This window comes from Ranitomeya variabilis, chromosome 5 (assembly GCF_051348905.1).
Source record: "Ranitomeya variabilis isolate aRanVar5 chromosome 5, aRanVar5.hap1, whole genome shotgun sequence".
Taxonomy (NCBI): Eukaryota; Metazoa; Chordata; class Amphibia; order Anura; family Dendrobatidae; genus Ranitomeya; species Ranitomeya variabilis.
In genome coordinates, this window is record NC_135236.1 from 87847880 (window position 1) to 87870063 (window position 22184).

The 22184-nt window shown below is 43.2% G+C and overlaps 1 protein-coding gene across 3 annotated transcripts in view; it reads right to left on the reverse strand.

The window, feature by feature from the left end:
• The window catches only part of SH2D6 (SH2 domain containing 6), a 139325-nt gene that overhangs the window by 34694 nt on the left and 82447 nt on the right, over positions 1-22184 (reverse strand). For all 3 annotated transcript variants that reach the window (XM_077262867.1, XM_077262866.1, XM_077262865.1), the window contains 2 exons: positions 14979-15010; positions 5813-5896 (listed from right to left, as the gene is read on the reverse strand). In XM_077262867.1, the coding sequence (XP_077118982.1) occupies positions 5813-5896; positions 14979-15010 (116 nt within the window). The remainder of the gene's footprint in view (positions 1-5812; positions 5897-14978; positions 15011-22184) is intronic.

Sequence of the window (22184 nt, forward strand, 5' to 3'; positions counted from 1 at the left end):
AATTTACAGCTACTAGCCTGCTTGATTACATGTGGGAATTTCCTAGCAACCAGGCAACCCCCACATGTACTCTGTCTGTATAGTAGCTGTAAATCATTCAGCTGTCAAGATAAAACTAAATCTCCGAGCAGTCATCAATACTTGGAGGTCACCCGAGCGTGCTGGGGAAAACCCGAGCAACGAGTATACTCGCTCATCACTAATCACCTGGCCTTTCCTAATGATGATGGTGAACAATCCATAACTCTAACAGGCTAATTAAGGTCTGAAACCTTGGTCAATTATCTGAGTATACAAATCTCCAAGGATGTCAAAACTTTAGCATCGGACCATTTTCCTTTTTGTCATTTTTAAAATGTTAGAGCTAAAAATATATATACTTTTTTAGTCTAAAATACAAAGGAAATGTGTCATCTTGAACCTTGGGCCTTTAAAGGGAACCTGTCATTCCCCCCCCAGGCATTTGTAACTAAAAGAGCCACCTTGTGCAGCAGTAATACTGCATTCCGACGAGGTGGCTCTTTTAGTTCTGGGTGCTGTAACTGCAGAAATAATCAGTTTTATAATTTGTCCTAAATACCTTTCTTCAGTACTGGAGGCAGGCGTTTCCCCCCCTGCTTCAGACGCCACACAGCCGTCACTCAAGTCTTCTTGGCGCCGGCCGCCGCCTCCTCACCGCTGTTTTGAAATGAGCCAGCGCCTGCGCTCTTTTTTCCTGCCTTGAGCAGGCGCAGTGAGCGCTGCCCGCAGGGGCGAACCTACCGCCGGTTCAACCGGTGCAGCCGCACTGGGGCCCGGAGGTGGAGGGGGGCCCTTGCAGGCGGGGGCGTACAGGGCCCCGGCTTTCTGCTGCTGCTGTAGATCGGCACAGCCGGACCCGCACTGTATTAGCAATGTACAAGTGCCGGCCGGCATCCTCCTATTGCAGACAGCAGGCTGTGTGTCTGCTGATCTGACGTCACCTGCGCGCCTGTTTCACTCTGCCGGAGGCCTGGAGAGGAGAGATGAAGTTAGTAGAAAGCCATGGGGTCCCGGGCAGGAGGTATGTGACGGGCTTCATCTCATTCCTGCTTTCTTATCTGCTTTCTGTAGATCTCTCTGTACTGTGAGATTTATTGCACCATCTTAAACTTACAGACAGATCAGGTCCCGGCTCCAGTGTCACCCGATCTGCATGTAAGCTGAAGCTGCAGCAATAAGTCACAGTGATCCTCACCCTGCACTGTGTGACCCTGAGCCCGGCTCCAGGACATCCCACATTATATCTCAGATATCTATAATATAACGCTGGGAGCATCACTCTGTCCGAAGCCTTTATAGACTGCGCAAGCGCAAGCGCCGGCGCAGTCTGGACCCCACAGAGTGACGCTCCCAGGAGATCGCGGTATGCGTAAGCACTGAACGCACACCGCGATCTCCAACGGAGAAGCAGGGACGAGCCAGGAGGGTGAGTATGCTATATTTACCTGTCCCACCGTTCCATCGATGCGCTTTGCTCCATCCTCTGCCTGTAACGTTCAGTTCAGAGGGCACGATGATGCGCTTAATGCGCGCCGCCCTCTGACTGAACAGTCACAGCCAGAGGATGTGGAGGATGGAGCAGCGCGCATCGATGGAACGCCAGGACAGGTGAATATAGCAAGTGCCGGGGGCCTGAGCTAGCGGTGACTCCGGCACCTGACCCCCACAGCGCGCCGGTGTCCCCGCCTGCTCAGGCCCCCAGCACTCGGCGCCCAGCACAGCCACGCACAGTCGCCCGCACTCACCACAGCCACGCACAGCCGCCTGCACTCACCACAGCCACGCACAGCCGCCCGCACTCACCAAAGCCACGCACAGCCGCCCGCACTCACCACAGCCACGCACAGCCGCCCGCACTCACCACAGCCACGCACAGCCGCCCGCACTCACCACAGCCACGCACAGCCGCCCGCACTCACCACAGCCGCCCGCACTCAGCACAGCCGCCCGCACTCAGCACAGCCGCCCGCACTCAGCACAGCCGCCCGCACTCAGCACAGCCGCCCGCACTCAGCACAGCCGCCCGCACTCAGCACAGCCGCCCGCACTCAGCACAGCCGCTAAATGGGTGTGGTTGGGACGTGGATATGGGTGTGACTAGTTATGAATGGGTGTGGCCAGAGGCGTGGCCTAAAATTTGCCGCAGTGCGCAACTTTGTCCCTCTTTCCCATCTTCAAAAGTTGTGAGGTATGATGCTGGGCAGGGAGGGAGGCCCAGACACATTTCTTGCACAGGGGCCCAAAGCTGTCAGTGTCCGCCACTGGCTGCCCGTCCTCAGTCCTCATATGCAGCCTAGCTGACTGCGCCTGTGCGGCCGCCCTGCCTGTGATTCCCAGCCCCGCAGTGAGAATAAATCAGAAGACACTGCGGGGCTAGGATTCACAAGCAAGGTGGCCGCACAGGCGCAGTCAACTAGACTGCATATGAGGACAGACGGGCAGTGCTCACTGCGCCTGCTCAAGGCAGGAGAAAAGAGCGCAGGCGTCGGCTGATTTCAAAACAGTGGTGAGGAGGCGGCGCCCGGCGCCAAGAAGATTTGAGTGACGTCTGTGTGGCGTCTGCAGCAGGGGGGAAAGGCCTGCCTCCAGGACTGAAGAAAGGTGTTTGGGACAAATTACAAAACGGATTATTTCTGCAGTTACAGCACCCAGAACTAAAAGAGCCACCTTGTTAGAATGCACAACAACCCCTGGGGGGGGGGGGACAGGTTCCCTTTAAGAGATCATTTAAGCTTCAACTTGCTTAATTGTTCACAATAACAGTGATTTTGACCAGGGGTGCCCAAACTTTTACTTGCCACTGTATATGAGAGCTTGTTTTTTATGGGACAAGTTGTACTTTTGAATGACACCATTCATTTTACCACACAATGTACTGGAAAATGGGAAAAAAAATTCCAAGTGCGGTGAAATTGTGAAAAAAAACACAATTCTGACAGTTTTTTGGGAATTATTTTTATGGTGTACATTTTGTGACAAAAATTACATCGCAATATGATTTCCCTCATAAGCATGATTACGGCGATACAAAATAAGTTCAGTTTTTTTATTATTATTTTAGTGGGGAATTAAAAAAATCAGAAGTTTGTAAAGAAAAAGGTTTGGGAGTTGTGTTGTCATTTTCTAATTTTTCGATCAATGGAGCTGTAGGATGGCTTATTTTTTGCAGGGTAAGACAACATTTTTATTGATACCATTTTGGGATAGATATGAAGTTTTGATCACTTGTTGCAGTATTGTTTATTGAATTGCAGAGACGCCAAAAAAATCAATTTGGCTTTTTTTTTTTTTTGTTAATGGTGTTTACCTATCAAGTTAATTATTTTTTACATAGATAGGACTGTCCTGAAAGAGGCGATACCACATATGCATATTTTTAATGGAGAAAAAGGGTGGTGATTTGATATTTTTTTCTCATATATTTTTAAACATTTTTTTTACTTTTTCTTGTTAGTCCCCTTAGATTTGAAGCTGCGATCCTCTGATCGCTTGTGCTATATGCAGCGATGCCACAGCATTGCTGCATATAGTAACAATCGTGGTTTCCTTTGCAGTTCGGCCACAGGCTGGGTTTCAAGGGAGCTCTGTATTGACAAGCACGGGGGTCTCCAACAGACCTCCGTCTATCATAGCAATGTCACGGGAGCGTCGATGGGTACTTAGAATGACGCACCCCCTTTCTAGTTTTATCTGACATCGCCACTCATGATTGTTTTGGCTGTAACACTCAGCCATTTCCCGTGAGCTTGTCCCATACAGCCTCTTCTGACTTGTACCGTACAAGTACGCCGGATGTCGTGAAGGGGTAAAAGGGTTGTCCATGTTTTTGGAGTTTTTTTTAGCAGATGTGTTGGATCATGATTTTGTGGCACTTAGTAATATTTAAGTGCTACAGGTTCTCCTCCTGCATTTGTAGTACAGACTTCCTCAAACTGTACTGCTTTCCTGTTTTCAAAATGGCCGCTAGTGAAGGAGCATGTGACCAGTCTCTTCCAATTGAAAAACATTTCACCTGAGAAAGCCGTGTTTTACAGGAGGAGAACCGGTACTAATGATATATTGGTAAATGTCACAAAATCATGTCCCTAATACAAAAAAATAAAGTGGCCAACCTCTTTAAGAAAGCTGGTCCAATGTAAAGATATCAACACCTGTTCACCATCTTAACACCTCCACTTCTGACCGCATTTTGATTGAGGAGAGAGTTTTCTGTATTGGCATGTGACTAGTGATTTCTATGAAGGGGTCTGGCTTAGCAATTGAAATGAACCATCAGCCAGTCAATCCCGTCACACACAGATCTGGCCACGTGCTGACCGAGACTTTCCTGTGTAGATACAAAGCTGGAAGTGAAGCTACCACAACCGGGGCTGAAATATCCAGATACAATGGAAGGTTTCTGAATTCAAGTATACTATGCAAACATCCTCTTCAGAAGGAAGAGGAATTGATCTCTGCCAACACCTATATGATGTAGCAATCCTAAAATTCAATATCGACCCTTTCACAAGCTTTGCCGCATTACTTAGGATAAAAAGCCAAACCAGAAACTCCATTTGCAGACGTGTTGCAGGGTATATGGCTAGGTGAGAGGATTAATATGCAATAGGTGGTGCCAAAGATTAAGTCCTCTTTAGTGTTGAGCATTCCGATACCGCAAGTATCGGGTATCGGCCGATATTTGCTGTATCGGAATTCCGATACCGAGTTCCGATATTTTTGTGATATCGGAAATTGGAATCGGAAGTTCCCAGTGTATGGTTCCCAGGGTCTGGAGGAGAGGAGACTCTCCTTCAGGCCCTGGGATCCATATTCATGTAAAACAATAAAGAATAAAAATAAAAAATATGGATATACTCACCCCTCCGGCGGACCCTGGACCTTAGCGGTGTAACCGGGAGCCTCCGTTCCTAAGAATGCAGTGAGTGTAGGACCTGCGATGACGTCGCAGCTTGTGATTGGTCGCGTGAGCGGTCACATGACCAATCACAAGCCGCGACGTCATCGAAGGTCCTTCACTCTGCATTCTTAGGAACGGAGGCTGCCGGTTACATCGCTAAGGTCCAGGGTCCACCGGAGGGGTGAGTATATCCATATTTTTTTATTTTTATTCTTTATTTTTTACATGAATATGGATCCCAGTGCCTGAAGGAGAGTTTCCTCTCCTTCGGACCCTGGGAACCATCCAGGATACCTTGCGATATTTGTGTCCCATTGACTTGTATTGGTATCGGGTATCGGTATCGGCGAGATCCGATATTTTGCCGGTATCGGCCGATCCAATCCGATACCGATACTTTCGAATATCGGAAGGTATCGCTCAACACTAGTCCTCTTCCTTCTTAAGAGGCTATTTGCGTATTTAAATTCCCAGAGGAGTATTGCATGGCTTATAAGTCTCCTTACGCCGGATTGGCCCTCTCTGCAAGGAAAAAAGTTCAGCCTTAGACTACAAGTATATTAGTACATTTCAGTTTCTCCCCTTTACATGCAATAAAATAGCATTTTTTATTAAAACTGAATACCCTTTAAGGAAACATGGGCAGAGGCAATAACAAACATACAGTACCTTGCTACAGGTAGGTCAGTGCAGTAGTTATGGAGTCACAATATCTTATGGGTTGAAATAACCCTAAATATTACAATGTCATATATGCTCCAGGTAATTGTGAAACGGGAAGCCATGTATGGAGAAAGGTGGCGATACAAAGGACGAGCCGGGGCTAATAGTCGTCATCTCACAGCTTGCTTACAATAATCTCTCTGTAAGCCCTTAGCCAGTAATCTGTACCTTTTTAATTCTGCGAAGTGCTCTCTCTGCCTCTCTCCGCTCCATCTCACCCGCGTACCAAGGTCGGCCCATCAAACCCAGATCCTGTATTACAATGCAGCACAGCATTAATTAATAGTACGGAGACACACTGAGACATGGACAAGAAACAGGCTTCTATACTTTTTTTTAAGATCTCGTTGGCCTGACCTTATAATAGCTTATGAAAGGAAACTTTCGACAAGCACAGCTTCTACGTTCAATGTCCTATTGAGAGGTTCGACTGAGACTGAAGTTGGCACATGACTGTAACTATGCAAATTGCATAATTCAATCACATGAGCAAAATGCTAATGATGTGCTTATTAAACAGCTTTATAGTCCCGGCAAGTTGCAGTGTTTGCCTAAAAAAAAATTCCATGCTGAAGACAGCCCCATTAAAAGAGGGTCTGTAAGTAGGATTAATCCTCCTAAGTATGAGCTTGTAGGTCATAGGAAGCTGAAAAAAAATTGTATCTTAATATCTGCAACCCGATGTCTTATTCCTGAGAAATCCTCATTTTGTTTTTAATATGTAAATTATTTGTTAAGATCTATGGACCAGACATAGATCTCCCTGAGAATCTATAGCTTATTTTAAATGAAAGGGGGAGTTACCGGTGTGAGACATGTAATGACTGACAGTCTGCTCTCCTGAGCTACATCAGCTACACTGATATCACCTCCTTTAATTTAAAATAAGCTGTGGAGGCAGATTCTGTGGAAGATCTATGTCCGGCTCATAGATCTTAACAGCTCATTTACACATAAGAAAAACATGTATTTTTCTGGAACAAGACATCAGATCGCAGATATCAAGGTATCATGTAATTCAGCTTCCTATGACTGACATGCTCATGTAGCCGGCTTAGGATTGATCCTACTGACTGATTCCATTTAATATTAGATCTTTGAGGGTCCTACACCAATTACTCCCAGTAAGCAGAAGATGGAAGAGAATTGCCCCTGCTGCTCCAGTGTCGCCTCTCCACTGAGATCTGCAGCAGTGACATCACATTTACAACATGTGCGTGTTGTAGCCAATTACTGGCCTTAGGGCTCTTCTGTCCTCTACGTCAACCTCGCTGTTAAGGACAGGGATTGCTTACAGCAACAGAGGCATTTAAAAAGGTTAATAATGCTTAGTTTGAGATTTTTAAAGAGTAACTAAACTTTTGTTTTTTTCCCCCCAATAATTGTGTCCAGTGTGGAAAGTTATTATTTATTATTGTAGCGCCATTTATTCCATGGCGCTTTACATGGGATGAGGGGTATACATAATAAAAAACAAGTACAATAATCTTAATCAATACAAGTCACGACTGGTACAGGAGGAGAGAGGACCCTGCCCGCGATGGCTCACAATCTACAAGGGATGTGTGAGAATACAGTAGGCGAGGATAGAGCTGGTTGTGCAGCGGTTTGGTTGATCGGTGGTTACTGCAGGTTGTAGGCTTGTCGGAAGAGGTAGGTCTTCAGTTTCCTTTTGAAGGTTTCCATAGTAGGCGAGAGTCTGATATGTTGGGGTACAGAGTTCCAGAGGAGGGGGGATGCACGGGAGAAATCTTGTATGCGATTGTGCGAAGAAGAGATAAGAGGGGAGTCGAGAAGGAGATCTTGTGAGGATCGGAGGTTGCGTGCAGGTAAGTATCGAGAGACGAGGTCACAGATGTATGGAGGAGACAGGTTGTGGATGGCTTTGTATGTCATGGTTAGGGTTTTGAACGGGAGTCTCTGGGCAATGGGGAGCCAGTGAAGGGATTGACAGAGGGGAGAGGCCGGGGAATAGCGGGAGGATAGGTGGATTAGTTGGGCAGCAGAGTTTAAGATAGATTGGAGGGGCGCAAGAGTGTTAGAGGGGAGACCACACAGCAGGAGGTTGCAGTAGTTAAGACGGGAGATGATGAGGGCATGCACTAGAGTTTTTGCAGATTCTAGGTTGAGGAATGTGCGGATCTGGGAGATGTTTTTGACTTGAAGTCGGCAGGAGGTGGAAAGGACTTGGATATGTGGTTTGAAGGAGAGATCAAAGTCAAGGATTACCCGGAGGCAGCGGGCTTGTGGGACTGGAGAGAGTGAGCAGCAATTTACTTTAATGAATAGGTTTCTTGGGAGAGTCGAGTGAGATGGGGGAAAGATGATGATTTCTGTTTTGTCCATGTTAAGTTTTAGAAATCTAGTAGAGAAGAAGGATGAAATAGCGGACAGACATTGTGGGATTTTGGTTAGTAGGGAGGTGGTACCTAGTCCAGAGAGGTACGTCTGTGTGTCATCAGCATAGAGGTGGTACTGCAAGCCAACAGATTCTATCAGCCGTCCCATTCCGAAGGTGTAAATGGAGAAGAGCAGGTGCCCTAAAACTGATCCTTGCGGGACTCTGACAGATAGGGGGCGAGATGAGGAGGGTGTGTGTGAGTGGGAGACACTGAATGTCCGGTCTGTTAGGTATGATGCAATCCAAGATAGGGCCAAGTCTGTGATGCCAAGAGATGAAAGTGTCTGTAGTAATAGGGAGTGGTCCACTGTGTCAAAGGCAGAGGACAGGTCCAGGAGAAGGAGGACTGTTAGCAGTGGGTTAATCAGAGTGATGTCCACAACGAGCAACAGAGAATGTTCATTTATCAAGAACTAAGAACATTTAGCATACAACATGAGAACAGGATCAATCTGGTTTCTGAGAGAGATATATGCTGTGACTTTTAGTTTCAATTCCACACACAAGAAGTGTGCTCACAGGGAAGGAGGAGGAGGAGCATCCTGTCTGTACATGAGGACTCCTTTTTTTTTTTTTTTAAACTTTGTTAACAGATGAACAATATGCATGCAGACATAAAAATCACATCATATTAAACAAACAATAGTTGTTGCAATACATACAGATCAATATGCATTAGGCCAACACCCCCACTCAACAACTACTTATTCTGTCAGTCCCATAGTGGTTCTCAATTCTTGGAACCTAGGTCGTGGCAATGATCCACTTTGTTCTTTCATGGGCGGGTAGTTTCTGCATTTCCGCCCATGACTGTGGCTCTGACTCAGGTAGTGTCTTTACAACGTAGGATAAACGTTTAGCTGGTATTCCTTTGTTTGATCTTGACGACCGTTTAATTTCAGGTTCACTTAGGCCTTTTGTTGTTTCTTCAGTGGTTGAAGAGTCCAGCCAGACTTCTACATTCTTTTCTTCATTGTCTTGTAATTGTGACTGAGATTGTTCTTGTTGCTTCATCTGGACTACTGGCATAATGTCATAAAACTTGGGTGACACGAAGATTTCATCAAACACTACATCTTTACTTATTGTGACCTTGTTGGTCTCTGGGTGTAGAATTCTATATCCTTTCTGGGTTTCACTGTAGCCTACCAGGATGCCTTCCTTGGCATGAGATTCCCACTTGGTTCGTTTTTCTTTGGGAACATGTGCAAATGCTTTACTTCCGAAAATCCTTATGTGTTGTAGTTTTGGTTTTGTACCATTCCATTGCTCAAATGGAGTTTTCTCTGTCGCTTTACTTGGTAGTTTGTTCTGAAGATAACAAGCCATCATAATAGCTTCGCCCCAATATACTGTAGGCAAATTTGCATCAAATAACATACTCCTTGCGCTTTCACAGAGTGTTCGGTTCCTTCTTTCTGCTATACCATTTTGCTCAGGGTTGTATGGTACAGTAGTTTCAAATATGAAATGCATTTCTTTAAAATGCTCTGTTTCATTACTTGTATACTCAGTTCCATTATCTGCACGTAAAATTTTTGGCATTCTTCCAAACTTGTTGTGTACTTCAGCTAGATACAGTTAGGTCCATATATATTTGGACAGAGACAACATTATTCTAATTTTGGTTCTAGACATTACCACAATTAATTTTAAACAAAAAAATTCAGATGCAGTTGAAGTTCAGACTTTCAGCTTTCATTTGAGGGTATCCACATTAAAATTGGATGAAGGGTTTAGGAGTTTCAGCTCCTTAATATGTGCCACCCTGTTTTTAAAGGGACCAAAAGTAATTGGACAGATTAAATAATTGTAAATAAAATGTTCATTTCTAGTACTTGGTTGAAAATCCTTTGTTGGCAATGACTGCCTGAAGTCTTGAACTCATGGACATCACCAGACGCTGTGTTTCCTCTTTTTTGATGCTCTGCCAGGCCTTCACTGCAGTGGTTTTCAGTTGCTGTTTGTTTATGGACCTTTCTGTCTGAAGTTTAGTCTATAACAAGTGAAATGCTGCTCAATTGGGTTCAGATCAGGTGACTGACTTGGCCATTCAAGAATATTCCACTTCTTTGCTTTAATAAACTCCTGGGTTGCTTTGGCTTTATGTTTTGGGTCATTGTCCATCTGTAGTATGAAACGACAACCAACCAGTTTGGCTGCATTTGGCTGGATCTGAGCACACAGTATGGCTCTGAATACCTCAGAATTCATTCGGCTGCTTCTGTCCTGTGTCACATAATCAATAAACACTAGTGACCCAGTGCCACTGGCAGCCATGCATGCCCAAGCCATCACACTGCCTCCGCAGTGTTTTACAGATGATGTGGTATGCTTTGGATCATGAGCTGTACCACGCCTTCGCCATACTTTTCTCTTTCCATCATTCTGGTAGAGGTTGACTTTGGTTTCATCTGTCCAAAGAATGTTCTTCCAGAACTGTGCTGGCTTTTTTAGATGTTTTTTAGCAAAGTCCTGTATAGCCTTTTTATTCTTGATGCTTATGAGTGGCTGCACCGTGCAGTGAACCCTCTGTATTTACTGTCATGCAGTCTTCTCTTTATGGTAGATTTGGATATTGATACGCCGACCTCCTGGAGAGTGTTGTTCACTTGGTTGGCTGTTGTGAAGGGGTTTCTCTTCACCATGGAGATTAGTCTGCGATCATCCACCACTGTTGTCTTCCGTGGGCGCCCAGTTCTTTTTGCATTGATGAGTTCACCAGTGCTTTCTTTCTTTCTCAGGATGTACCAAACTGTAGATTTTGCCACTCCTAATATTGTTGCAATTTTTCAGATGGGTTTTTTCTGTTTTCGCAGCTTAAGGATGGCTTGTTTCACCTGCATGGAGAGCTCCTTTGACCGCATGTTTACTTCACAGTAAAACCTTCCAAATGCAAGCACCACACCTCAAATCAACTCCAGGCCTTTTATCTGCTTAATTCAGACTGACATAATGAAGGGATTGCCCACACCTGTCCATGAAATAGCCTTGGAGTCAATTGTCCAATTACTTTTGGTCCCTTTAAAAACAGGGTGGCACATGTTAAGGAGCGGAAGCTCCTAAACCCTTCATCTAATTTTAATGTGGATACCCTCAAATGAAAGCTGAAAGTCTGAACTTCAACTGCATCTGAATTGTTTTGTTTAAAATTCATTGTGGTAATGTCTATAACCAAAATTAGAAAAAGGTTGTCTCTGTCCAAATATATATGGACCTAACTGTATATTCCAAGTTTCTCTGGAACTTCATTTTTGCTGTGAAGTAAATAGACAACTGTATATCTTGAATTGTCATCAATAAATGTAAGAAAATATCTCTTCTTTCCAGGTGTCTGAGTACGCATTGGACCACAAATATCCGTGTGTACTAAATCTAATGGTTGTTCTGTTCTTGTAGTACTTTGCTTAGGAAAGGCCTTTCTGGACATTTTCCCTTTAATACAGCTGGAACACTTCATTGTCTGATTACATGAATCAATTGTAATATCGTCAGCTAATTGTTCTTGAAATAACTTTCTTATTGCTTCTGGGTCTCTATGCGCAAGCCGCCTGTGCCATACATGAATACAGTTCTTGTGCAGTTCTTGCTTAGCTGTGCATACACACTCTTTACATTTCAACTGATACAGTTCATCTCTGATTTTTCCTTTTGCTAATGTGTGACCCTCTTTTGAGATGATGCAGCTATCTTCCTTAAATGTAACTTCATTACCCTGTTTTGTGAGCTTTTTCACAGATAACAGATTACTTTCAAGACTAGGCACATATAGTACATCTTTTACATGAATCCTTCTACTTTGTGTTGCAGAGATGTTACAATCAATATAATCGTCTCCTATGCCATCTGAGTTCATGCACTGACCGTTCGCCATTATCACTTTCTCTGACTTACTTTGGTTAAGTTTAGTAAAGAAGTCTCTGTCATTGGTCATGTGACTGGTTGCACCAGAATCTATACACCATGCATGCTTTGACTTAAATGCATTGACTGATGTGAATGCAGCTTCAGTATTCACTGAATCATTGCTTTCAGATACAGCACTCTTAACTCTCTGTTGACTGTTTTGCTTTTTCAGCTGATTAATTTTAGCTTTCCAGACTCTGCATTCAGCCTTTAAATGACCTGGCTTCTTGCATACAAAACATTCACGTGTCTCTTTAGGGTGGATTCTGCTGGTGGGCACATCATGTGTTTGTAAAGCAGTTTCCTTGTTACTTATCTTGCTGCTCACATTTTCAGCTTTTCTCTTATATTCATCTACAAGCTTTCCTCTGACGTACTCCAATGTAAGCTCATCATCTGGGCGTGCATCTAATGCTCTTACAAGCATATCATAGCTTTCTGGGAGACCACTAAGTAATAGTGCTGCTACATGGAAGTCCTTCATATCTTCCCCAATGCCCGGCAGGCGCTCTACGGTCTCTAGAGTATTTCTAATGTAGTCCTGCATGTCCTGGTCATTGTGCAGCTTAGACTGGTACAGCTTTCTCATTAGATAGAGTTTATTACTTAAATTTATTCTCTCATGTACTTTCTGCAGCTGCTCCAACATTTCCTTTGCAGATTCACACTTGCACACATGCACAATCTGATCATCCTCTATACTGAGTGATATGGTGCTCTGTGCTTTCTGATCCATTTCTAGCTATTCCTGTGGTACTGGGTCAGGCTTAGGGTCCTGAGTGTATCTCCACGTACCTTCTCTTATCAGCAGCATCTTCACCTTGAATTTCCAGGATTGGTAGTTCTGGTTATTCAGGCTTGGCACTGTAAACTTTGTTGAGTTGCTGCTGGTGGCCATTTTACTTTTTCTCAGTTTGCTGTTGTCTTTCTATCTCTGTGCTCTGGAGGTTTGGGATTGCCTTGACTTCTGGCCCATAACCTGTTAGCAGCGGGTTAATCAGCGTGATGTCCACAACGAGCAACAGAGAATGTTAATTTATTAAGAACTAAGAACATTCAGCATACAACATGAGAACAGGATCAATCTGGTTTCTGAGAGAGAGATATGCTGTGACTTTTAGTTTCAATTCCACACACAAGAAGTGTGCTCACAGGGAAGGAGGAGGAGGAGCATCCTGTCTGTACATGAGGACTCCTTTTTTTTTTTTTAAACTTTGTTAACAGATGAACAATATGCATGCAGACATAAAAATCACATCATATTAAACAAACAATAGTTGTTGCAATACATACAGATCAATATGCATTAGGCCAACAAGGACAGAGTAGTGTCACTTGGATTTGGCAGTCAGCAGGTCATTGGTGAGTTTAGTTAGGGCAGTTTCAGTGGAGTGGTGCAGCTGGAAGCCAGATTGTAAGCGGTTGAAGAGGGAGCAGGAAGAGGGGTGGGAGGACAGTTCGAAATGGACATGTTTTTCCAGTAGTTTTGAGGCAAAGGGGAGAAGTGATATTGGGCGATCACTATATACAGAGGATGGGTGAAGAGAGGACTTTTTGAGGATAACACCAGTTGTTATTAATAGGTTGAGGAGATGGGTTGGAGTTGGGATGAAGACTGTGGTGCGTTATGAAACTTTTCAAATTCTTTTATAAGGGAATTTGTCTTCATCTCAGTACAAAAATTGCATGGAAATGGCTCCAAACTCCTGCTGCTAATAAAAGGGTCAGCTCCTGTCTCCTTCTGTGAGTGTAAGGCCACATAAACACCTTCAGTATTTCACATCAGTATTTGTAAGCCAAAACCAGGAGTGGGTGATAAATCCAGAAGTGGTAACGTGTTTCTATTGTACTTTTTCGCTGATTGTTCCACTCCTGGTTTTGGCTTAAAAATACTGATGTAAAATACTAACCAAATACTGAACAAGTGAATGTGGCCAAAGACACAAAGTTTTTGATACCTCAAAAACATGCAGCGTCAAAAACGCATTGTGGGCATACACAGCCTCCTTCACATGTCCTGTTATTTACAGTACTGGGAAACCAGTATCGGTGCTATCTGTGTCCCTGTGCATGTGTGTGTCATCTGGGTTGCATCCTTATGCCATCCATGTCACGCAAACTTGAATAGAATGCAGAATGAAAATTACAGATATTTAGGTGTTAAATGTGCATAGATATATAATCAGTGCATGTGTAGTTTACTGTACATGTATTTAGCTAATAAATAAAAACCTCCATTTTTGATAACCAGCAAAGGTAAAGCAGACAGCTTCGGCGTCTGTGTATAGCAGTAAACTTCCTGCTATTCACAGGTGCCGGGTACTGACGTCGGCACTGAGTGCAGAGAGACACAACAGCTCTGATAAGCGTTGTAGCCAGTACCCAACATCTGTGAACACTGGTCACTTTACTGCTATTCACAAAGGCTGGAGCCAAAGGCGAGGAACGTGGACTATGTCGGAGCTTCGTGGGAACATTTTTACAAATAAATTGGTGAACGAGGGACTGTCTCTTGAGTTTATTTCTCTCGTTTTAGGTTTTAAGCACTGCCTACCAATGACCCATTTATTTTTTTATTACATTTTCAAATATTTCTATCCTCAGAAAGTGAATGGAGATCTTAAAAATGGTGACAGTTTTAAGTGGATAAAAAAAAAAGTTTTTTTAGGATAAACAGTATTTAGGGTCTTAGTTACTGTATATTTTATTTATTTGTCATATTTCAGAAACAGGTGGACAACATATCACTACATGTGCCCTCCACCAGATTAAACATGGAGAGCAGTTCCTGCCTATCTGACAGGCGGATGACACTGCACCCCAGGAGGATGGCATTCCTTTGCGATATGTTGTCCTCCTCTGCACTGAAATACAACACAGCAGAGGCGGCCATGGCTATGTATCGTGTATATATATATATATGTATGTATGTATGTATGTGTATATATATATATATATATATATATATATATATATATATATATATATATATCTAAAGTACAGCACCATATTAATCTACCTACTTACCTCTGGCCGATGATTGTGCTTCCCTTCACCCCCTGTAAGAAATCAATAATTTGTCTTTCAGAGCTATGACCTCTTTATAATATCACAGGGAACAAAATGTAAAACTATTATTATTAAAGCGCCATTTACTCCATGACGCTTTTTATGTGAGGCAGGGTATACATAATAAAAAACAAGTACAATAATCCTAAACAATACAAGTCACGAGTGGCACTGGAGGAGAGAGGACCCTGCCCACAAGGGCTATTGCAGAATATTATAGTTGTACAGGTCAGGCTCCATCTCTGACCATTAACAGGGCAGTGCTGGCGTCTCTGTAAGTAGCTGTGTCAGAAGAGGTGGCTACTCCCAACTCATACCTACTGAACTTCTCTTGTGCTGCACCCTGACTCAAGGATGTTTTAAGCAGTCACATTGCTATTTCTTCCAAGATATTCAGCAGTTACGTTGGCACGTATTACAGATATAGCTATAATTTTTATTCTTGGGTTTACAAATAAAATCATAAATGAATCAAAGTGATATCAAAACTTTCAGTGCACAAAATGTTACAATATTCTCATATCTGTCCTCAAGATTCAAAGCCTTTCCAAGTTTGGAAATTCTAAGGGAGCTATCTGTGACTGATTGGCAGGGCTGCCACTAGAAATTTCAGGGCCCCATATTGGCAAAATTTTCTGGCCCCCTTGAGACTCCACCGAGGCTCCTCCACAGCTCATCCTCCATCCCCGGAACCTTCCACAGTCCCACCGTCCACTCTTGGAAAAACTCCTCTTCTGCACCACATCCTCACCAATCACACATTATCAGTTCCCATAGAACACCAGTTCACATACATAGCCCGCAGCTTTTGTTTTGGCCAAAAGATTTTTTAAGCCGCCACCAGGACAAGGCAGACTCTTGGCAGCACCCTACTATACTCTAACCTATTAAACATTTCTTAACCCCTTAACCCCCATCGGTGGTTTGCATGTTAATGACCAGGCCAATTTTTACAATTCTGACCACTGTCCCTTTATGAGGTTATAACTCTGGAACACCTGCATGGATCCTAGTGATTCTAACATTTGACATTGTTTTCTTCGTGACATATTGTACTTCATGTTAGTGGTAAAATTTCCTCGACATTACTTGTTTTTATTTGTGAAAAAAACTGAAATTTGGTGAAAATTTCGCAATTTTCCAACTTTTAATTCTCATGCCCCTAAATCACAGAGATATGTCACACAAAATACTTAATAGGCAATATTTACCACATGTCTACTTTACATCAGCACAATTTTGGAACCAAAATTTTTTTTTGTTAGGGAGTTATAAGGGTTAAAAATGGACCAGCGCTGTGAGGATGACTCGCGGATTGGGACATATAAACCTGAGGATGTAGGAGTGGAAGCCGGGTGCTCTCCCCCCCTTCCCCCTTCCTTCATTTTCCCCAGATGTTCTCCTCCCCCCCCTTCATTTTCCTAAGTATTTTCCTCATACTTCTCTGTCTTTTTGCCCATTCCGGCATAACGTCAAAATATGGCAATGACAGATAATAAGGACCAAAAACAGACCTTTTAAATTAGCCATTCTACTTATTTGTTTATGTTTATGCAAATTATTTTATTTACTTACACCGTATTGCTCGAGATGTGACGTAACATTGACTGATTGATACAAGAATGTGCAAATTTTATATTTGTATTGTCAAAAAAGTTTAATAAAAGCATTATTGAAAAAAAAAAAAATGGACCAGCGATTTCTCATTTTTACCACACCATTTTTTTTAGGGACCACATCACATTTGAATCAAAACATAAGAAAGTCAAAACCGCACCCTTTCATATATAAATTGAAGGTCTCAGCGGACACAAGGGCGCACATCCAAAACCAGGGAGCCCATCCCGGCCAGTATCAAGACCACAAAGAACAAAAAGACAGCGCCACAATGGATGGTGAAAAAAATAGGAGCTTACATTTATTCTGCCTCCTGTAGCGACGTTGTAGCTTGATAAAGGTCTGTTGACCGAAACGTCGCTACAGGAGGCAGAATAAATGTAAGCTCCTATTTTTTTCACCATCCATTGTGGCGCTGTCTTTTTGTTCTTTGTGGTCACATCACATTTGAAGTCACTTTGAGGGGTCTATATGATAGAAAATACCCAAAAATGACACCATTCTAAAAACTGCACCCCTCAAGGTGCTCAAAACTACATTTAAAAAGTTTATTAACCCTTCAGGTGCTTCACAGGAATTTTTGGAATGTTTTAAAAAAAATTAACATTTAACTTTTTTTCACAAAAAAATTACTTCAGATCCAATTTGTTTTATTTTACCAAGGGTAATAGGAGAAATGGACACCAAAAGTTGTTGTACAATTTGTCCTGAGTACGCCGATACCCCATATGTGGGGGTAAACGACTGTTTGGGTGCATGGCAGAGCTTGGAAGGGAAGGAGCGCCATTTGACTTTTCAATGCAAAATTGGCTGGAATTGAGATAGGACGCAATGTCACGCTTGGAGAGCCCCTGATGTGCCTAAACAGTGGAAACTCCCCACAAGTGACACCATTTTGGAATGTAGACCCCCTAAGGAACTTATCTAGATGTGTGGTGAGCACTTTGAACCCCCAAGTGCTTCACAGAAGTTTATAATGCAGAGCTGTAAAAATAAAAAATCATATTTTTTTCACAAAAATGATATTTTCGCCCCCAATTTTCTATTTTCCCAAGAGTAACAGGAGAAAGTGGAACCCAAAAGGTGTTGAGCAATTTGTCCTGAGTACGCTGATACCCCATATGTGGGGGTAAACCACTGTTTGGGCGCACGTCGGGGCTCGGAATGGAAGAAGTGGCGTTTTGGAATGCTGACATTGATGGAATGGTCTGGGGGCGTCTGCAGAGCCCCTCATGTGCCTAAACAGTGGAAACCCCCCAATTCTAACCACAACCCTAACCCCAACACACACCCCTAATCCAAACCCTAACCACACCCCTAATATAGAGCCATGAAAATAAAAAAATAAAAAATTTTCCGCAAAAATGATTTTTTAGCCCCCAGTTTTGTATTTTCCCAAGGTTAACAGGAGAAATTGGACCCAAAAGTTGTTGTCCAATTTGTCTTGAGTACGCTGATACCACATATGTGGGAGAAAACTACTGTTTGGGCACACATTGGGGCTCGGAAGGGAAGAAGTGGCATTTTGGAATGCAGACTTTGACGGAATGGTCTGCGGGCATCACATTGCGTTGCGTTTGCAGAGCCCCTGATGTACCTAAACAGTAGAAACCCCCCACAAGTGACCCCATATTGGAAACTAGACCCCCCAAGGAACTTATCAAGATGTGTTGTGAGAACTTTGAACCCCCAAGTGTTTTACTAAAGTTTATATTATAACGCAGAGCAGTGAAAATAAAAAAAATAATTTTTTTCCCACAAAAATGATTTTTTAGCCCCCAAATTTTTATTTTCACAAGGGTAACAGGAGAAATTGGACCACAAAAGTTGTTGTCCAATTTGTCCTGAGTACGCTGATACCCCATATGTGGGGGTAAACCACTGTTTGGGCGCATGTCGGGGCTCGGAAGGGAAGAAGTGGCGTTTTGGAATGCTGACTTTGATGGAATGGTCTGGGGGCGTCTGCAGAGCCTCTCATGTGCCTAAACAGTGGAAACCCCCCAATTCTAACCCCAACACACACCCCTTACCCCTACCCTAACCACACCCCTATCCCCAACACACCTCTAACCCTAATCCCAACCCTAACCATAACCCTAACCACACCCCTAACCCGAACACACCTCTAACCCTAATCCCAACCCCAACACACCCCTAACCCCAACACACCCCTAACCCTAATCACTACCCTAACCCTAACCACACGCCTAACCCCGACACACCCCTAACCCAACCGTAAACGCAATCCAAACCCTAACCCTAACTTTAGCCCCAACCCTAATCATAACTTTACCCCCAATCCTAACCCTAATGGGAAAATGGAAATAAATACATTTTTTTAAAATTGTATTATTTTCCCTAACTAAGGCGGTGATAAAGGGGGTTTGATTTACTTTTTATAGCGGGTTTTTATGTTTGGCAGCTGTCACACACTAAGATACGCTTTTTATTGCAAAAAATAGTTTTTGCGTCACCATATTTTGAGAGCTATAATTTTTCCATATTTTGGTCCACAGAGCCATGTGGGGTCTTGTTTTTTGCGGGACGAGTTGACGTTTTTATTCGTACCATTTTCGGGCGCATTACATTTTTTGATCGCTTTTTATTCCAATGTTTGTTAGGCAGAATGAACAAAAAACAGCAATTCAAGAAATTCTTTTGGGGGGCGTTTATACCGTTCTGCGTTTGGTAAAATTGATACAGCAGTTTTATTCTTCGGGTCAGTACAACTACAGCGATACTGTCATGTCGGACGCTGTTCAGACCAGGTCGTCCGACAGACAGCGGTAATTCCGCTTTTGTCCACTATGTGCTAATTGGCATCGGCTAAATTTTATCTAGCTGGTCCGGGGTTAATTTATCTGGTGCTCGGATTGGAAGCTGGGCCATGCCCACTGCCTTTAAATAGTTCTCCTGAACATTGGGCGTCACCGATTATAGCTTCTGTCTTGTGCGTGGTTATCTCGGTCTGGAGTGGTGAGCTAGTAGTTGGAGTATCGTTGCAGGTGGTGTATTTCCCTTTGTCTTATTTGCTCCTTCCCATATTTGTATTTGTTTTGCCCTTTGCATTTATAGTGTATTCCTGAGTGACTGCGGCGTGGTGCTTATTTTTCCGTTATCCTTGTCTGTGCTAACTGTGGGTATAGGAGTGTGGTCTCTTCACTGGGTGGTGTCGGTGGTATCAGCCTAGGGTTGAAACAGGAGATAAGGCGAGGGTGGAGGCCCAGACATGCACACCATCAGTGTAAACTCTGGGAGAGGGACAGTCAGGGTTTCCCTTGTCTGAGGGAAATCGCAGGGGCCCGGTTTATTAGCTCTTACATACCTAGGTCTCCCGTGACAGATACCTCATTTATAATTTTTTTATGTTTTGGCGCTTTTATACAATAAAAACTATTTTATATAAAAAATAATTATTTTTGCATTGATTTATTCTGAGGGCTATAACTTTTTTTTTTTTTTCGCTGATGACGCTGTATGGTGGCTCGTTTTTTGCGGTACCATGTTTATTTATATCTGATATATGATCGTGCGTTATTCCACTTTTTGTTCAGCTGTATGATAAAGCATTGGTTTTTGCTTTGTTTTTTTTTTGACGGTGTTCACTGAAGGGGTTAAGTAGTGGGACAGTTTTATACGTCAGGTTGTTACGGACGCGGCGATACTAAATATGTGTACTTTTATTGTTTTCTTTTAATTTACATAAAGAAATGTATTTATTGGAACAATATTTATTTTTATTTTTTTCTTTATTCAGGAATTTTTTTAAAATATTTTTACATAGTCTAATTTTTTTTTCTTTTTTACATTGTCCCAGGGTGGGACATCACTATATAGTGTCAGATCGCTGATCTGACACTTTGCAAAGCACTGTGTCAGATCAGAGATCTGACAGGCAGTGAGGAGGCTTGCCAGCGCCTGTTCTCAGCAGGCGCTTGCAAGCCACCTCCCTGCAGGACCCAGAAGGACCCCCGTGGCCATCTTGGATCCGGGGCCTGCAGGGAGGCAAACGGAGGAGACCCTCGGAACAACGCGATCACATTGCGTTGTTCTGAGGGTCTCAGGGAAGCACGCAGGGATCCCACTCCCTGCATGATGCTTCCCTATGCCGCCGGAATGCTGCGATCATGTTTGATCGCAGTGTTCCGGGGGTTAATGTGCCGGGAGCGGTCCATGACCACTCCTGGCACATAGTGCCGGATGTCAGCTGTGATAATCAGCTGACACCCGGCAGCGATCGGCCAGGCTCCCCCCGTGAGTGCGGCTGATCGAATATGACGTACTATCCCATCCATGGGAATTAAGTCCCAGGTCACATGGACGGGATAGTACATTCGATGGCAGAAAGGGGTTAAAATATCCAATCCTTTTGTAGGTATATTTTTATTTATTTTTCTGTAGAGGAATGAGTCATATCTTTTTTTAAAATGACCAATAATACCACATACCAGGGACAAATACCATCACACCAAGACCATACCACATATTCCAACGACATAGTGAACAAACAATACCATATACAAGGAACAAATACCACCACACCATGACCAGACCACATGTTACCACCACCACATAGTGACTAATACCACACACAAGGAACAAATACCGCCACACCATGACCAGACCACATACTACCATTACATAGTGACTGAATACTACAATACTGATCATTAATAAAAAAAAACCCACAATACTAAGTGCCATTATACACCTTAGCTCTGTATATACTGTCAGTGTACAGGTAAAAAAGTGATCATGAGTGACATTATACCCAGGAGTTTTGGATATAGTGTACAGGTAATACAGGGATTACCAGTGATTTTATACACAGGAGCCCTGTATAAAGTGTCAGTGTACATGTAATACAGTGATTCCCAGTGACATTATACACAGGAGCTCTGTATATAGTGTCAGTGTACAGTTAATACAGTGATCACTAGTGACATTATACACAGGAGCTCCATATATAGTGCATAGTGTACAGGTAATACAGTGACCACAAGTGATATACACAGGAGCTCTCTATATAGTGTATTGTGTACATATAATACAGAGATCACCAGTGACTTTATACACAGGAGCTATGTATACAGTGTCAGAGTACAGATAATACAGTGATAACCACTAACATTATACACAGGAGCTCTAATATAGTGTCAGTGTACAGGTAACACACTGACTTACCAGTGACGTCTCTAGATGAAGTCCTTTATCTTTATTTTCTTCTTCATCCAGTGCAGACCGCCATCACTTCTTCCAACCAGGACCCGTCTCTACATAAAATAGCAGAGTTATCTAGAGCACCACTTCCAGAGCACATTCCCCACTTTTCCCTTTCTTCTACTCTACACAGCTGAATACAGATGTGAACCCACAATTAATGCAACCCACCATTCTAAATATAAATTATAATCCACCACTGTGCACCCACTAACTATAAATAGACACTTTCCCCACCTAATATATAAGTTAATTAGCCCCTGTACTCTTTCCCCCAATTCAGTACCAGTCACTGCATCCTCAAATGCCCCCACTATGTACTTCCCG